General features: G+C 45.2%; 1 protein-coding gene across 1 annotated transcript in view; it reads left to right on the forward strand.

The window, feature by feature from the left end:
- Window positions 1-19587, forward strand: part of PGM2L1 (phosphoglucomutase 2 like 1) — a gene marked incomplete in the record, with an annotated part of 107427 nt that overhangs the window by 73237 nt on the left and 14603 nt on the right. Inside the window, 5 exon segments of the mRNA XM_073612763.1 lie at window positions 9903-10000; window positions 11900-12077; window positions 13112-13205; window positions 13407-13536; window positions 17390-17579. Of these exon segments, the coding sequence (XP_073468864.1) occupies window positions 9903-10000; window positions 11900-12077; window positions 13112-13205; window positions 13407-13536; window positions 17390-17579 (690 nt within the window).

Genomic DNA, 19587 nt, shown 5'->3' on the forward strand with positions numbered 1-19587 from the left:
AGCTGACTACTTTCTCACAGCCGGCTGAGCGGTGCCCCTCTCCTGCCGGCGGCCCGCCTTCCTCCCGCGGTTCCCGGCCTGTCCAGTGCTGATGCCCGGGAATAGGGATGAGTCCAACACCCCCGGTTCGGTTCGCACCAGAGCCTGCGAACGGACCGAAAATTCCCACGAACGTTAGAACCCCATTGACGTCTATGGGACTCGAACGTTCGAAATCAAAAGTGCTCATTTTAAAGGCTAATTTGCATGGTATTGTCCTAAAAAGGGTTTGGGGACCCGGGTCCTACCCCAGGGGACCTGTATCAATGCAAAAAAACTTTTAAAAATGGATGTTTTTTCAGGAGCAGTGATTTTAATGATGCTTAAAGTAAAAAAAAAAAAAAAAAGTGAAATATTCCTTTAAATATCGTACCTGAGGGGTGTCTTAAAGACTGCTGCTGATGCTGAGTGCCAGGATCCACCTCCATACTGACATCGTCCTCCTCCTCGTCCTCCTCCTCTTCCTGTGTGATCGGCGGGCACGCAGGAACTCTGTCTGGCTAAAGGGGGCCTTGAGAGCTAAGGAAGTCGTCCTCTTCCTGCCTCTGTTCTGCCTCAAGTGCCCTGTCCATTATTCCATGCAGAGTGTGCTCCAACAGGTGGACAAGGGGGACAGTGTCACTGATGCATGCATGGTCACTGCTCACCATCCTCGTGGCCTCCTCAAATGGTGACAGGACAGTGCATGCATCCCTGATCATGGCCCACTGGTGTGGGGGGAAAAAAACAAGCTCCCCTGACCCTGTCCTGGTGCCATAGTCGCACAGGTACTGCCACAACACTGCAACCCCTCACAGATACTCTAATTGGAACACAGGAACGAGCCCTGCTGCAAAGAATTGCATCAAAAATTGTAGTTACATGCCCCTGTTTTAAACAGGGCCTTAGGCACTGGTGGCAGCGACCAGAACCAAAAATGTTCTTACAAGCTATCAGCATGATCATTGAGGAGGAAGAGGATAATTACTCAGCATAACAGGATAGTCACTCAGCATCAGCATAGGCAGTCTTTAAAGGGATCTGACATTTCAAAAAAAATTATTCGGTTACATCAGCATCAGGTGCTTGGTAGCTGGTGATGATCCAAGACTGATTCATTTTTATGAAGGTCAGTCGATCGACTGAGTCAGTGGACAGACGCACCCTGTGGTCGGTTACCAAGCTTCCAGCAGCACTTAATGTGCGTTCCGAAAGAATGCTGGATGCAGGACAGGCCAGTAGCTCAATTGCATACTGTGCAAGCTCTGGCCAGTGATCCATCCTCAAGACCCAGTAACCCAGAGGATTTTCAGTGGGAAAGGTGTCCAAGTCAGATCTTGCCCCTAGGTATTCCTGCACCATGTAAAACAGACGCTGGCGATGGTTGCTGGAACCGATCATACCTTGGGGCTGCGGACTAAAAAATTGTCTGAACGCATCGGTCAGACGGTCACCTTCTCCACCGCTCCTTCTTTGACTGACCGAAGCCTCAGCAACACGTTGTCCAGAAACAGGAGTTTGTAACCTCCCAGTCTCTGGGACGCGTTGTACAGACCTTTTTGCAAGGCCTCCCGAAGATGTTTCATCCTCTGCTCCCTCTGCGATGGCAAGATAAGGTCCGCAACCTTACCCTTGTAACGTGGATCAAGGAGGGTTGCCAGCCAGTATTGGTCCTTCTCCTTGATACCACGAATACGAGGATCCTTACGCAGGCTTTGCAGGATCAGGGAGGCCATGCAGCGTAGGTTTGCTGAGGCATTCGGTCCGGAGTCCTCTGGGTCACTAAGGACGACATGGTCCGCAGCCACCTCCTCCCAGCCACGTACAAGTCCATGTGTTTCTTGGGACTGATCCCTTAAAGACTGCTGCTGATGCTGAGTGCCAGGCTCCACCTCCATACTGACACAATCCTCCTCCTCCTCCTCCTCTTCCTGTGTGATCGGCGGGCACGCAGGAACACTGTCTGGATAAAGGGGGGCCTTGAGAGCTAAGGAAGTCGTCCTCTTCCTGCCTCTGTTCTGCCTCAAGTGCCCTGTCCATTATTCCATGTAGCGTGTGCTCCAACAGGTGGACAAGGGGGACAGTGTCACTGATGCATGCACGGTCACTGTTCACCATCCTCGTGGCCTCCTCAAATGGTGACAGGACAGTGCATGCATCCCTGATCATGGCCCATTGGCGTGGGAAAAAAAAAAGCTCCCCTGACCCTGTCCTGGTGCCATAGTCGTACAGGTACTCATTGATGGCCCTCTGCTGTGTGTGCAGCCGCTGCAGCATGGCCAACGTTGAGTCCCACCTGGTGGGCATGTCGCAGATTAGGCAGTTCTTGGGCAGGTTAAACTTTTGGAGGTCTGCCAGCCGAGCACTGGCATTATATGACTGGCGGAAATGCACACAGACTTTCCTGGCCTGCCTCAGGACATCCTGTAAGCCCGGGCACCTGCCCAAGAACCGCTGCACCACCAAGGGCACATGGGTCAGTTGTCCCTGTCGGAGGGCGGAGAGGAGGTTGGTGCCATTGTCGCAAACCACCATTCCTGCCTTAAGTTGGCGTGGCGTCAACCACCTCTGAACCTGCCCCTGCAGAGCTGACAGAACCTCTGCCCCAGTGTGACTCCTGTCCCCCAAGCACACCAGCTCAAGCACCGCATGGCATCTTTTGGCCTGCGTACTTGTGTAGCCCCTTGAATGCCTACGAAGCACCGCTGGTTCCGAGGACAAAGCACAGGAAGAGGCCCATGAAGGAAGAAGAGGAGGGGATGGAGGAGAGAGGTGTGTCACAATCATTAGTAGTGGCATTTTGGAGGCGTGGTGGCGGAACAACCTCCAACACTACTGCACTTTGTCCTGCATCCTTCCCAGCTGTCAGCAGAGTGACCCAATGCGCCGTGAAACTTTGGTAACGTCCCTGTCCATGCCTGCTGGACCACGAGTCAGCGGTAATATGCACATTATCGCTGACCGCCCTGTCCAGCGAGGCCAAGACATTGCCTTCCACATGCCGCTAGAGAGCCGGAATCACCTTCCGTGAGAAAAAGTGGTATTTGGGAGCCTGCCACTGAGGAACCGCACATTCCACAAACTCACGGAAGGGGCAGAGTCTACCAACTGAAAAGGTAGCAGTTGAAGTGCTAGCAATTTTGCCAAGCTAGCATTCAGCCGCTGGGCATGTGGATGGCTGGGAGCAAACTTTTTTCGGCAGTGCAGCAGCTGGGGCGAGAAATTTGCCTGGTACAATCTGACGTCGGTGTACCGAAAGCAGATTGCCCACAAGTACTTGGCACACCTAATTCTACACCTTCATTCCTCTCAGTGCAGGTCTCAGAGGACTGAAGGTATAGTTGGGTTGGAGATCTCAGCTGATGAGGATCAAGGAGAGGTCCTCTTTGGTGTGGGTCTTTTAGATACGCTTGCCAACGAACTGCATTGCAGATCAACATGTCTGGTCAAGCATGTGGTGCCCAAGTGGGAGATGTTTTGGCCATGCGAGATACGCTTGAGACATATGTCGCAGATAGCAGCGGTGCGATCTGATGCACCCGTCTCAAAAAAGACCCACACCAAAGAACTTTTAGAATAACGCGCAGAGACAGCAGCACCCTGCACATGCGGAGCTTTGCGATGTGATGCAGTTAGTGTGCTGCCCTTAGGTAGGCCCCTGGAGGGCATCCTGCCTCGTTGGTGATGTGCCTCCTCCTCCTCTCTCCTATCGGCCACCCATGTTGAGATAGTGACCTCAACATCCCCTCCCTCCTCATCACTGGGGCAAACCTGGCAGTATGCTGCAGCAGGGAGAGCATAACTGCCAGATTGCTGTCCTTCTTGGGCACCCCCTCTGTCCGTGCTCACGTTACTGAATTCATCTAGCTCAGTATCATCATCAGAGCCTTCAAAACGCTGGGCATCCTCCTGGAGCATGTACCCAACACTGTGGTCAAACAGTTCGAGGGACTCCTCAAGAGGACATGGTGGGGCTAGGGAAGGAGTCACTAATGCCATTGAGCCGAGGGAAGAGGCCGCGTTGGCAGCTGCTTTGCCAGACAAAGTACCCCGAGCATTAGTGAGAGAGGATGAGAAGGATGAGGACGGCTTGGTCATCCACTCGACCAAGTCTTCCGCATGTTACAGCTCAACTTGTCCAGCTGCCGAAAAAAAGGCCAAGCATGTCCCATGGGGCCACGTGCTGATGAGGATGCACCGTCTCCACGACCAGCACTGTTGCCTCTAGACACAGAGCCTGGTTGCCCTCTTTTATTGGCTTGTGACTGTCTGCCTCTCCTTGTTGGCCTTCCAGACATACTAATGGCCTGTAGCTGCACTAAGCTGGGATATATAGATATAGATATAGATATATAGATACGGCAGCTAGCAAAATCAACTGCCTGCCTGTAGTATGAGATCACCACCAACCTTCTACAGGTAGCTTTAGCTGAACACTATGCAGAGGTCGCACTACACTATTGTGTAAATAATTTAGCTGTCTGCGGTGGTGATAGGATCAGGAAAACACCACCAACCTTCTACAGGTAGCTTTAGCTGAACACTGCAGAGGTCGCACTACACTAACTTGTGGTTTTAGCTGAACATTGTGAGGAGGACGCACTACACTAACTTGTAGCTTATTTAGGTGCCTGCGGTAGTGATAGGATCAGGAAAACACCACCAACCTTCTACAGGTAGCTTTAGCTGAATACTGTGAGGAGGACGCACTACACTAACTTGTAGCTTTAGCTGAACACTGTGCAGAGGTTGCACTATACTAACTTGTAGTTTTAGCTGAACACTGTGCAGAGGTCGCACTACACTAACTTGTAGTTTTAGCTGAACACTGTGCAGAGGTCGCACTACACTAACTTGTAGTTTTAGCTGAACACTGTGCAGAGGTCGCACTACACTAACTTGTAGTTTTAGCTGAACACTGTGCAGAGGTCGCACTACACTAACTTGTAGTTTTAGCTGAACACTGTGCAGAGGTCGCACTACACTAACTTGTAGTTTTAGCTGAACACTGTGCAGAGGTCGCACTACACTAACTTGTAGTTTTAGCTGAACACTGTGCAGAGGTCGCACTACACTAACTTGTAGTTTTAGCTGAACACTGTGCAGAGGTCGCACTACACTAACTTGTAGTTTTAGCTGAACACTGTGCAGAGGTCGCACTACACTAACTTGTAGTTTTAGCTGAACACTGTGCAGAGGTCGCACTACACTAACTTGTAGTTTTAGCTGAACACTGTGCAGAGGTCGCACTACACTAACTTGTAGTTTTAGCTGAACACTGTGCAGAGGTCGCACTACACTAACTTGTAGTTTTAGCTGAACACTGTGCAGAGGTCGCACTACACTAACTGTAAATAGTCTAGCTGCCTGACTGTGGTACTAATAGGATCAAAAGAACAATTTTCTTTAGGTAGCTGTAAATACTGTAACAACACAAGCCTGCCTGTCAGTAGCAAGATAACAGGAACAGATCTAGCTAAACTGAATACAGTGTGTGTGTGTGTGTATATGTATATATATATATATATATATATATATATATATATATATATATATATATATATATATATATATATATATATACACTGTAAGTGCAGCTAAGTCACTGACTGTCCTGCCTAATCTATCTAACTTAAATCAAGTGACACTGTCTCTCTGTCTCTCAACGCCGGAGCACACACTACACAGGGCCGCCGTGCGGCCTTATATAGTGTTGGGAGTGTACTAAATCCCCTGAGCCATAATTGGCCAAAGCCTCCTTGGCTTTGGCCAATTACGGCTCTCTGTTCAGACGGCGCTGTGATTGGCCAAGCATGCGGGTCATAGTGCATGCTTGGCCAATCATCAGCAAGCAATGCACTGCAATGCCGCAGTGAATTATGGGCCGTGACGCGCCACTCGAATTTGGCTTGAACGGCCCATATCGTTAGCAATTCCGCGAACGGGCGAACAGATGATGTTCGAGTCGAATATGGGTTCGACTCTAACACGAAGCTCATCCCTACCCGGGAACACATCTGCCGCCGGCAGGGGGAGAGAGACTGCAGCGAGACCGAGGCAAATCCATGATGCACACTTTGCTGGACAGTAGCGCCAGGAGACACCTCTAACCAAGCCAATCTGGGCTTGGTTAGATGAAGTGAAAGGCAGGGGAGACATTGGGGTCTACTAGACCCCTTATTTCTCCACCTACCCAATGCTATCACATAGGGGTTTATTAACCCCCTGTGATAGCAATCACAAAAAAATAAAGACAAAGATAAAAGAAAAAAATAAAAAAATAAGGATGATAAAATATATATATAAAAAATAAAATTACCAAAACCCCCGTTGCCCGCATACCTGCACAAATGTGAATGCATGCCTAGGGTGCGTACGTGTACGTAATCCGCGGTTGCTCCACACATGTGACAAATCGCCGTGAACGTCAGAGTGAGAACAATAATTCTAGCACAAGAGCTCCTGGTTAGCTCTAAAATGATGAGCTGTAAAGGCTTTTAAAGCATCACCTATGGGGGGTTTTTTTGGCGATATTGTGAGCGCACGCAATTTTAAGACATGGAATGTTTGATATATATTTACTCGATGCAACCTCATCTTTTATATTTTAACCAAAGATGGGTATTGGTGTGGTTTTGCACTAAAATTAATTTCATTATATTTTTTTCGGAAAATTTGCGTTTTAAGAAGCAAATCTCGGGTGAAACGAAAATTTGCAACCATCACCTTTTTTATTCTACAGGGCCTCGACTTTCAGAAAATCTATAATGTTTTGGGGGTTTATGTAATTTTATTGCCAAAATTTAGGATTTTTACATGTATGTGACAAACAAAACTAATTGTTGTGGAGCCAAACTGGTTTAGTGGGGGGAAATGTGGAAGTTACATGAGGCCGGTCATGCTCCTGGGAAGGTTAACAAAGCAGCCATCAACAGAGAAGATGACAGATGATATTGTAAGAGTTGGTAAACAAATGCACCAGTATATTCATATCTTTGTAAGCCTATGTATCCCATATCTATAGTCATAGAGATGAAGAGATAGTATACCACCGTGAGTATTTATGACATGTAGACCACAAAGTAAATTTCATGAATCGCTATAACGGAGTCTCTACGTCATATTCTACAAGATAACAAACCCGAGAGAGGCATTTGTAGTGTAGTGCAATTCTGATCATCTCTCCATGAAACCAGAAACCTGTCCATAAGAAAAAAAACAAAACATGAACATAGTAATACTTATAAAGGTTCATCAACCACTTCATCTTCCGGTCAATTCTGACACTTCTACATGTAAAAATCTGTATTTTTTTGCTAAATAATTACTTAGAACTCCCAAATATCATACACATTATCTCACAAAAGTAAGTACACCCCTCACATTTTTGTAAATCTTTTCTTCTATCTTTTCATGTGACAACACTGAAGAAATGACACTTTGCTACAATGTAAAGTAGTGAGTGTACAGCTTGTATAACAGTGTAAATTTGCTGTCCCCTCAAAATAACTCAACACACAGCCATTAATGTCTAAACCACTGGCAACAAAAGTGAGTACACCCCTAAGTGAAAATGTCCAAATTGGGCCCAATTAGCCATTTTCTCTCCCCGGTGTCATGTGACTCGTTAGTGTTACAAGGTCTCAGGTGTGAATGGGGAGCAGGTGTGTTAAATTTGGAGTTATCGCTCTCACTCTCTCATACTGGTCACTGGAAGTTCAACATGGAACCTCATAGCAAAGAACTCTGAGGATCTGAAAAAAAGAATTGTTGCTCTACATAAAAATGGCCTAGGCTATAAGAAGATTACCAAGACCCTGAAACTGAGCTGCAGCACGGTGACCAAGACCATACAGCGGTTTAACAGGACAGGTTCTACTCAGAACAGGCCTCACCATGGTCAGCCAAAGAAGTTGGGTGCACGTGGTCAGCGTCATATCCATAGGTCGTCTTTGGGAAATAGACATATGAGTGCTGCCAGCATTGCTGCAGAGGTTGAAGGGGTGGGGGGGTCAGCCTGTCAGTGCTCAGACCATACGCCGCACACTGCATCAAATTGGTCTGCATGGCTGTCATCCCAGAAAGAAGCCTCTTCTAAAGATGATGCACAAAAAAGCCCACAAACAGTTTGCTGAAGACAAGCAGTCTAAAGACATGAATTACTGGAACCATGTCCTGTGGTCTGATGAGATCCAGATAAACTTATTTGGTTCAGATGGTGTCAGGCGTTTGTGGCGGCAACCAGGTGAGGAGTACAAAGACAAGTGTGTCTTGCCTACAGTCAAGCATGGTGGTGGGAGTGTCATGGTCTGGGGCTGCATAAGTGTTGCCGTCACTGGGGAGCTACACTTCATTGAGGGAACGATGCGCGTGTCTGGTGGGCGCGATGTCCGCCAGGCACCCGCCATCGCTCGTGACAGAACGAGAACGGGGATGTGTGTGTGTGTGTGTGTGTGTGTGTGTGTAAACACACAAATCCCAGTTCTGTCAGGGAAGAGGCAACAGATTGTGTGTTCCTACTAAGTAGGAACAACGATCTGTCTCCTCCTCCTAGTCACTCCCATCACAGTTAGAACACACACGAGGGAACACATTTAACCCCTTGATCGCCCCCTAGTGTTAACCCCCTTCCATGCCAGTGACATTTATACAGTAATCGGTGGCTATTTTTAGCTCTAATCGCTGTATAAATGTCCGTGGTCCCAAAAAAGTGTCCGATCTGTCCACCGTAATGTTGCAGTCCCGATAAAAATCTCAGATTGCCACCGTTACTAGTAAAAAAAAAAAAAGAAAAGAAAAAGAAGAATGCCATAAATCTATCCCCTATTTTGTAGATACTATAACTTTTGTGCAAATCAATCAATATATGCTGCTTGCGATTTTTTTTTTTTACCAAAAATATGTAGAACAAAACATATCGGCCTAAACTGAGGAAGAAATTAGTGGGTTTTTTTATATTTTTTGGGGGGATATTTATTATAGCAAAAAGTACAACATTTTGTGTATTTTTTTTTTTCCCAAAATTTCCCCTTTTTTTTTTGTTTATAGCGCAAAAAAAAAAAAAAGAGATGATCAAATACCACCAAACGAAAGCTCTATTTTTGGGGAAAAAAGACATAAATTTTGTTTGGGTGCAACATCGCACGACCACACAATTGTCAGAGCGACGCAGAGGCGAATCGCAAAAAATGGCCTGGTCAGGAAAGGGGCAAATCCTTCCGGGGCTGAAGTGGTTAATGTACACGGGATGTTTTAAAACCTCCTCTGAATGATACAATTTGACAGATAGTAACCAGCATTTAAAAAAACGTCTGTTTTTCTTTTTTAAATAGTCAATTGTGTCTTTATCAAAAACACCTATAAAAGAAACACGGCTAAACGCAAGTTACCGCGTTTACACAACGTTATAAATGCCTCTGAACATCCGCCCTGAATGCATTTTTCTGCTTTCCAGAAAATGCTTCTGAACTCAACTGCCTAGAAAGGACTATAAACGACCCCGTGTACATGTACTCCTAAACGTCCGTTTACCAGCAGCTGTGTAAATGAGGCCTAATACTTACCTGAGCCCAATCTCGATCCAGCAATGTGCACCAGAGCCAAGACTCTCCCGAGTCTCTCCATTCTCATTGGCTCAGAGTCCTTCACAACCAGTGAGGAGGGAGCGGGGAACGGTCTATGGACACACAGAGCTGGGCTCGTGAGTGAGCATGCATGAGTGCCCCCCCCCCCCCCAATAGCAAGCGGCTTGCTATGGGGGCAGGAGGGAGGAGTGCCGGGGGGACCCCAGAAGAAGAGGATCGGGGTTGCTCTGTGTAAAACCACTGAAGTATAACATGTTTGTTATTAGTGGTGACATTCTCTCCTTGTTCCCCTCCCCCTAGGCGCTCTCTCTAAGGTTGGCGGAGAAGGAGGGGGCCCGGGTGGTGCTGGCTACGGACCCCGATGCCGATAGGCTGGCTGTGGCTGAGCTACAAGACTCGTAAGTGCTTTTTAGTCTCTCTTCTGTTCACGACGCGCGTAATTGTACAGACAACAGATCTCCTTTATAGACATCAGGGAAAGAAAAAAAAAAAAATTCTTAGCCTAAGTTATAAATATCTAATGCAGTGTACATGCCTGACACCGGCTTTACAGAGCATTGTGAGTTCTCTAAACAGAAGCTTCTTGCTTTAAGATTCATTCCCTCTAAATCAAACTTCATACAACCATCTGAAAAGACAGAGAGGGCAGGAGCTCTTTATACAGTTTTTTTTTTTTTTTTTTTTTTTTTTCAGTAAAGCAGCTAAGGATAGCCTGGGAAACATACAATGAATCCCAGAGCTCCATCTGGTGACAGGAATCATAAATACAACATTTTTATCTGCAATAATTCATAAAATCTTAAGCCATTCTAAGTGCATCAAAACCAAAGTGGTAATAAAAAAGAAAATCTTGTTTGCACATTTTTTTAATATAAAGAAGCTGCATCCTGAGTAGTAAAGCCTGTCCCCTACCTGCTTGCTGCAGAGAAGGACCCTTGATCCCAGCATCCCCTGCTGAGTCAGACTCGCCGCTCTGCATTCTGCAAAGTCCATGCTCCCTGCTGGTTATAGTACTCTTGATCTGTTCCAGCAGGGGCACAGTGTTGGACTTCTGCAGAGAGACCACTGCTTCCAAGCAGAAAGCAAGGATCCTTATTTAATATAAAAATTGTGTATACAACCCGAATCAATATTTATCAATCTTGCTGCTACTTACTATACATGTCTTATTGGAAAATTATGAAATTCTTATCAATGTTCAAAAAAGATATAAATAATTCACAGTAGTGAATTTACCCTTTTCTCTTTTTTTGAACATTGATAAGAATTCCATCATTTTCCAAGGATCCTTATTTGCAGCATGCTGGAAAAGGGTAAAGTCTTTTCTACTTGCATGTCCCCTGCTGAATCAGATCTACAGTTCTGCAATCTGCAAAGCTTGTGCTCCCTACTGGTTATAGTACTCCTGATCTGTCTCATGGGGGAGAGGATGGACCTCTGCAGAGAGACCACTGCTTCCAACACAGAAAGCAAGAATCCTTATTTGCAGCATGCTGGCAGGTTAAAGGCTTTTGTACTTGCCTGTCCCCTGCTGAGTCACACCCACCGTTCTGCAAAGCTTGTGCTCCCTGCTGGTTGTAGAACTCTTGATCTGTCTCAGTAGGGGTGTGTTGGACTTCTGCAAAGGGGCCACTGCTTCCAAACAGAAAGCAAGGATCCCTATTTGCAGCAAGCTGGCAGGGTAAAGGATTTTCTACTATTTGCTAAAGAAAATGAACCAAAAACTTTGCAAATCTTTTTGTTTTGAAGCATCTGAAATGTTTTTAGCTGATTTGGGGTCCATTCAGACTATGTGCGGTGACTGGTGTTTTTCAGCAGTTGCTCAAGACTGGTCACCGCAAGGGCACATATAAAATACAGAATTGGTACGTTTTATTGCATACCTGTGAAAGCACGGACCTTGCCTGATCCTCTGCACTAACGTTTTAGCTCATCCAGGGGATTCATGGTAGAATCGCCTCTCCAGCACTGCTCCACTGGTCCGCCTCCATCCTATCCAGTGATAAATACCCGGTGTTTCCGGGTATGAAGGAGCACGTGGCTTGCATGGTGTAGTGTAGGGGATGCTCAACCTGTGGCCCTCCAGCTGTTGCGGAACTATAAGCCCCATGAGGCACTGCAAGGCAGACAGTTACAAGCACGACTCCCAAAGGCTGAGGCATGATGGGACTTGTAGTTCAGCAACAGGTTGAGCCTCCACCGTGAAGTGCATCTTTTAATACAAATCCGCAGTGGTGGCTCCCATATTTCTGTCTCCGGTGATTTCTTTACAGGATAAACCCCTTTTTGTCTTACAGAGGCCAGTGGAAGGTGTTCACAGGGAACGAGCTGGCGGCTCTACTTGGCTGGTGGATGTTCTTCTGCTGGCAGAAATCAGAAGGGAGATGTGAGGCGGGGGATGTGTATATGCTGGCCACCACCGTCTCTTCCAAAATCCTGCAAGCCATCGCCAAACGTGAAGGTTTACACTATGAGGTGAGATGAGGAAATACTAAAAGACCCTTCCTCAGATCATTCGTTTCATCAACCTTCTTCCCATAAGAATATATCTGCATTCAACAAATGTTATGCATGTTATTTACCTGTAAAATCCTCCCTTGTGTAGACATCCAAAAGTCTTGAGATTGTTGCTTTTCCTTCCACTGACACCAACAAAGGGGGCACTATTCCTTTCACTGACACCAATGATAGGGCACTATTCCTTCCACTGACACCAACAATGGGGCACTATGCCTCCCGCTGACACCAAGAATGGGGCACTATGCCTCCCGCTGACACCAAGAATGGGGCACTATGCCTCCCGCTGACACCAAGGATGGGGCACTATGCCTCCCGCTGACACCAAGGATGGGGCACTATGCCTCCCGCTGACACCAAGGATGGGGCACTATGCCTCCCGCTGACACCAAGGATGGGGCACTATGCCTCCCGCTGACACCAAGGATGGGGCACTATGCCTCCCGCTGACACCAAGGATGGGGCACTATGCCTCCCGCTGACACCAAGAATGGGGCACTATGCCTCCCGCTGACACCAAGGATGGGGCACTATGCCTCCCGCTGACACCAAGGATGGGGCACTATGCCTCCCGCTGACACCAAGGATGGGGCACTATGCCTCCCGCTGACACCAAGGATGGGGCACTATGCCTCCCGCTGACACCAAGGATGGGGCACTATGCCTCCCGCTGACACCAAGGATGGGGCACTATGCCTCCCGCTGACACCAAGGATGGGGCACTTTCCTCCCACTAAAAATGAGATGTAATTCCTGTGACTGATACTGACGATAGGGCATTATTTCTTCCACTGACACCAAAAATGGGGCACTAATTTTCTAATACTAAAGATGGGGTATTTATTACTCTTACTGATTTATACTCTCACTGACCACAGTCTGCCCTCTTTCACAGTCTGAAGGATGGTAAACTGGCCCTGTGTTTAGAATAGTTTGGAGGTCCCTGCGTAGTATTCCCAAAATATAAGTAAGCCCGGCCTTTTCTCTCACAGGATACTCTGCCAGGATTTAAATGGATCGGAAAAAGAGTGAAGGAGCTCTTGGATAAAGGGAAAACCGTCTTGTTTGCATTTGAGGAATCGATAGGTGAGTCTTCATTGCTGAACTTATTATACTCACATCCTGTCCTTTATATAATAAATATGCCTGATAGGGAATTGTCCTATAATGCCACCATATCTACTCTTTTTTTCTTTCATATCTCTCTTGTACACATTTTATTATATCCTTCCTTACCTCTGTCTGCATTGCTTTGGATAACTTACCTTCTTCTTTTTATCTCCCCAGGCTATATGTGCGGGACGGCTGTGCTGGACAAAGATGGAGTCAGCGCGGCGGCGGTGGTCGCAGAAATGGCCACTTATCTAGACAGCGTCAATATGAGCTTAAATCAACAGCTTGTCCAAATATATGAGAAGTGAGTTCTGTTCTTCACAGGAAATCAGCTCAGAAAATATCAGTGAATTCATACAATTTGAATGATTTTTTTTTTTCTTTTTTATCAGAATGATATGATTCAGGGCAACAAAGAAACAACTTCAGTAATACAAAGCATAGAAATTCTGAAATTGAGCCAGTATAAAAAGTTGAGCAAAATTAATTTCAAAATGCATTTTTCTTCTTCTTATAATATTTAAACAGCATTTAGGGCCAGTTCTTACCACATGCAGTCCAATGCAGGTTTTTTTCTGCATCAAAAATGCATGGAAAGTAGGTTATATGGTTTTCGTGTTTCAAGAATTTTTTATTGCTATATCAAATAGAAAGGAAAAAGTACAATCATATAATTACAAGATTGTCAAAAATAGTGTACCCTAATGTTAGTTGCAAAGGATCCTTTCTTTAAGAAAATCTATTTTTAAGAGAATTTATCTTCAAAAGAGACGTCTCTAATAAAAACAAAAATGAGTGGAGAAAAGTGTAATAAAGAAAGAAAAGAAAGGAAAATAATTGGGAATAGAGAATACTGAATAGAAAGTATAAAAAAGGGAGTACACATCATGCAAGCAATATAAAACCGATCATAAACAATTCGATAAATAGTCTATCCAAGGTTTCCATACTTTGTCAAAAGAACATGGGTTGTCTAGTAATATTGCTGTAAGACGTTCATTAACCACTCCCCACCCGGCCTATAGCGGATTGACGTCCGGGCAGTGGTTCCGTTATCCTGACTGGGCTTCATATGATGTCCAGCAGGATAACAGCCACCGCGCGCCCACGGGGGGAGCGCATCACAGCGATCGGTGGAGCGGTGTGTCAGTCTGACACACCGCTTCACCGATCTTGGTAAAGAGCCTCTGGCGGAGGCTCTTTACCATGTGACCAGCCGTGTCCAATCACGGCTGATCACGATGTCAATAGGAAGAGCTGTTGATTGGCTTTTCCTTACTCGCGTCTGACAGATGCGAGTAGAGGAGAGTCGATCGGCAGCTCTCCTGTCAGGGGGGGGGGGGCATTGATGACACTGATTGGTGGCACTGATGCTCCTAAGGGTGGCATTGCTGGGCATCTAGACATTATAGTGCCAATCAGTGCCCATTTGTGGGCACTGATTGGGGACTGGGCACATGTGGATGGCCATGGGGTACATACCTGGCCATCCACATGTTGCCCCTTCTCTGGTGGTCCTAGTGGCGATCCCTGGTGGTCCAGTGTGGTTATGTGAGGGGGGGCTGCGCTGATAAACAATGTATGTACCCCATGGCCATCCACATGTGCCCAGTCCCCAATCAGTGCCCACAAATGGGCACTAATTGGCACTATAATGTCTAGATGCCCAGCAATGCCACCCTTAGGAGCATCAGTGCCACCAATCAGTGTCATCAATGCCCACCTATCAGTGCCCATCCGTGCCACCCATAAGTACCCATCAGTGCCGCCTATGAGTGCCCATCAGTGCCGCATACCAGTGCCACCTATCAGTGCCCATCAGTGCCACCTCATTGGTGCCACCTCATCGGTGCCCATCAGTGCCGCCGTATCAGTGCCCGTCATTGAAGAAGAAAACGTACTTATTTACAAAAATGTTTAATAGAAACAAAGAAAAACTTGGTTTTTTTTTTTTTTTTTTTTTTCAAAATTTTCGGTCTTTTTTAATTTATTGCGCAAAAAATAAAAACCGCAGAGATGATCAAATACCACCAAAAGAAAGCTCTATTTGTGGGAACAAAATGATAAAAAAATTGTTTGAGTACAGTGTTGCATGTTCGCGCAATTGTCATTCAAATTGCGACAGCGCTGAAAGCTGAAAATTGGTCTGGGCGGGAAGGTGTCTAAGTGCCTGGTATTGAAGTGGTTAATCATTATAAATAGACAATTTATTTTTAACCAATTTAATGGGAACAGTAGGCGATTTCCAGGATTTGGCTAATGCAATTCTAGCAGCAGTAAAAATGAATGCTTTAAAATTTTCTCGTATGTCTCAGAGAATTTTCAATAGGGAATCCCAATAATGCGCGTTTAGGAGATTTAATAAGGTTAATTTGGGATAAGGAGTATATGAAATTACAAACGCGTATCCAAAATTCCTTTTATCTTTGGACACGTCCACCAAATATGGAACAAAGTGCCATCTATACCACATCCCCTAAAACACAGTGGTGACACCTCTGGGAAATATTCTGCTATTCTAGTCGGTACCGTATAAATAAAGGTGGCACTGGGCACTTTTTTGAATATTGCACATATTATGTATCTACTGTGGTAGATTAATTGCACGTTGCACTTTATATTCTATCTATTATGTATATTTGTATTTGTTGATTTAATTTTGCAAACTTTGCACTGATGTAATTACACTATTTTGCAGCATTTTCAACACACAATGTATTTATGATTTAAAACATTTTCTATTTGGGTTATTATTTGATACATGTAATTTTATACAATTGTTATTTTTACACTTTAGCGCAGCGTATTTTTCTTTTCTTAAGTCGGTACCATATACCACCTTATTATTACTTTATAATTTAGCTTCTATCAGGGAAGTATTAATCACTTCTGGACCGCCGCACGCCGATATACGTCCTGACTTTGAAGGGGGATATTGTTGTTATGGCAGTAGCTTTCTGGCATAACCCCAGTATCCTCTTGTTCGGCCGGCGGTCCGCTTCAAGATAAAAGTGGTCTCTGCGGCAGATTCGACACAAGATCACTTTTAACGGCGGCGGGAGGGGGCGCCTCCCACCACGCTTCAGTGCCCTTCCGCCGCTTACCGGAGCCGTCGGCAGCGGCGAAGGCGATCGGATGCTTTCACTAGCTGGGCATGGAGACAAGTGAGGGGAAGATGTCCCCCACCCGTCTCCATGACCTTGCAGGGCGGTAGCTCTTAAAGGGCCATTTTTTTTTACTTCTTTTTTTAAACGACAATTTTTTTTTTTTTTTATTGCGTTTTAGTGTAAATATGAGATGTGAGGTCTTTTTGACCCCAGATCTCATATTTAAGAGGTCCTATCATGCTTTTTTTTTTTTTTTTTTTTTTATTACAATGGATGTTTACATTCCTTGTAACAGGAATAAAAGTGACACAATTTTTTTTTTTTTTTTTTAAATGTGTAAAAATAAAAGGTAAAATAAATAAGAAAGAAAACTATGTTTTTAAACACGCCCCGTCGAGCTTGTGTGCAGAAGCGCACACATATGAAAACTGTTTACACCCCACATGTGAGGTATCGCCACAATTGGTAGAGGGAGAGCAATAATTCTAGCCCTAGACCTCCTCTGTAACTTAAAACGTGCAACCTGTAGAATTTTTTAAATGTCGCCTAGAGATTTTTAAGGGTAAGTTTGGCGCCATTCCATGAGCGGGCGCAATTTTTAAGCGTAACATTATCTTTCACAATATAAAAAAAAAATGGGCTAACTTTACTGTTTTATTTTTTAATTCAAAAAAGTGTATTTTTTCCAAAAAAAAGTGCACGTGTAAGACCGCTGTGCAAATACAGTGTGACAGAAAGTATTGCAACGACCGCCATTTTATTCTCTAGGGTGTTAGAAAAAAAATGTATAATGTTTGGGGGTTCTATTTCTAGCAAAAAAAAAACTGTTTTTAACACATCTAAAAAAGAGGCGTGGGGTGGGGTGGGGGGATGAGCAAAGACTGCACATCAGCTGCAGGCTGGCTAAAATCTTGTAGTGGGCCACATGTGGCCCGCAGGCTGTAGTTTGGGCACTGCTGATACATACTGACTGTCCTGGGACAGGTGGGCTTGTGGGACTTTTTATTGTGTTCAGTCTCTCACCATTGTAGTGTTTTTTTAAATTTCCAGATACGGTTATCACATCTCAAAAACCTCCTATTTCCTGTGCTACGACCCCACCACTAACAAGAGGATATTTGATCGGCTGAGAAATTACACCGGGCCAAAGAGATATCCGCAGTCTTGTGGAATGTACGGCATTCTCCACGTCAGGGATGTGACCACCGGTTACGACAGCAGTCAGCAGAGCAAGAAAAGTGTAAGTATTTCTCACACCCCCTTTAGCCTAAGTATCATCTTTGGTCTTTCCTTTTCCTTTATTCCCCACTTTCATTTGCAGTTTCTTCCTGTTAGCTGTAAAGTGTTACTCCCACTGTCATTTCCAGCACCTGAGCATTTTATTATTAGCTGTCGCACGGAGGATTATTCATACTGTATACTACAGCATCCTCTCTTTAGCAGCCATGTTCTTCTCATAGGACCAGCTTCATCTCTTAGTAATTTTCTGTCAAAGGACATCAGTACTGGTAAATAATCACATTACAGTGAGGGAAAAAAAGTATTTGATCCCCTGCTGATTTTGTACTTTTGCCCCCTGAGAAAGAAACGATCAGTCTATAATTTTAATGGTTGGTTTATTATACCAGTGAGAGGTGGAATAACAACGAAAGTATCCAGAAAAATGCATTTAAAAGAGTTATAAATTGATTTGCATTTTAATGAGTGAAATAAGTATTTGATCCGCTATCAATCAGCAAGATTTCTGGCTCCCAGGTGTTTTCTATACAGGTAACGAGCTGAGATAAGGAGCACTCTCTTGAAAGGAAGTGCTCCTAATCTCAGCTTGTTACCTGTATAAAAGACACCTGTCCACAGAAGCAATCAATCAGATTCCAATCTCTCCACCATGGCCAAGACCAAAGAGCTGTCCATGGATGTCAGGGACAAGATTGTAGACCTACACAAGGCTGGAATGGGCTACAAGACCATCGGCAAGCAGCTTGGTGAGAGGGTGACAACAGTTGGTGCAATTTATTTACAAATGGAAGAAACACAAAATAACTGTCATCTCCCTCGGTCTGGGGCTCCATGCAAGATCTTACCTCGTGGAGTTTCAATGATCATGAGAACGGTGAAGAATCAGCCCAGAACTACACAGGAGAATCTTGTCAATGATCTCAAGGCAGCTGGGACCACAATCACCAAGAAAACAATTGGTAACACACTACACTGCAAAGGACTGAAATCCTGCAGCGCCCGCAAGGTCCCCCTGCTCAAGTAAACACATGTACAGGACAGTCTGAAGTTTGCTAATGAACATCTGAATGATTCGAAGGAGAACTGGGTGAAAGTGTTGTGGTCAGATGAGACCAAAATCCAGCTCTTTGGCATCAACTCAACTCGCCGTGTTTGGAGGAGGAGGAATGCTGCCTATGACCCCAAGAACACCATCCTCACCATCATACATGGAGGTGGAAACATTATGCTTTGAGGGTGTTTTCTGCTAAGGGGACAGGACAACTTCATCGCATCAAAGGGATGATGGACGGGGCCATGTACCATCAAATCTTAGGTGAGAACCTCCTTCCCTTAGCCAGGGCATTGAAAATAGGTCGTAGATGGGTATTCCAGCATGACAATGACCCAAAACACACTGCCAAGGCAACAAAAGAGTGGCTCAAGAAGAAGCACATTAAAGCGGAACTTCAGTCATTTTTTTCAACTTTCCATCTATTAAATCTTCTGCCCTTGTTGTTGTTGTTTTAACTTAGGATAGTAAAACATTTTTTTTCTTTCAGTAAATACCTTATACAGCCCACTTCCCGTTTCTTGTCTGCTAAAAATCCTAGCCTTATGCTCTTTTTCTCCGTCTTTTGAGAGTTTGCCAGGAAGGGAGGCGGGGGTGAGTCATGAGGGCCAATGAGAGCTGCAAAGTTGGAGGCGTCTCTGTGTAAATCCAGGAAGTGAACAGGCGGCAGCTTTAGCTGCCCACAGTTAAAATGATTGCAGCCAGACTCAGTGGAGGGAGATTTCTTCAGCATATTTGGCAAATACAGAATCACAGTATATATAAAATAATATGCAAAGTGGTTGGAGGGAAGCTTCAGAATGGCAAAAGTTTTTTATTACAAATTATGTGAGCAGACTGCAGTTCCTCTTTAAGATCCTGGATTGGTCTAGCCAGTCTCCAGACCTTAATCCCATAGAAAATATGTGGAGGGAGCTGAAAGTTCGAGTCACCAAACATCAGCCCCGAAACCTTAATG

This window comes from Aquarana catesbeiana, linkage group LG02 (assembly GCF_042186555.1).
Source record: "Aquarana catesbeiana isolate 2022-GZ linkage group LG02, ASM4218655v1, whole genome shotgun sequence".
Classification (NCBI taxonomy): domain Eukaryota; kingdom Metazoa; phylum Chordata; class Amphibia; order Anura; family Ranidae; genus Aquarana; species Aquarana catesbeiana.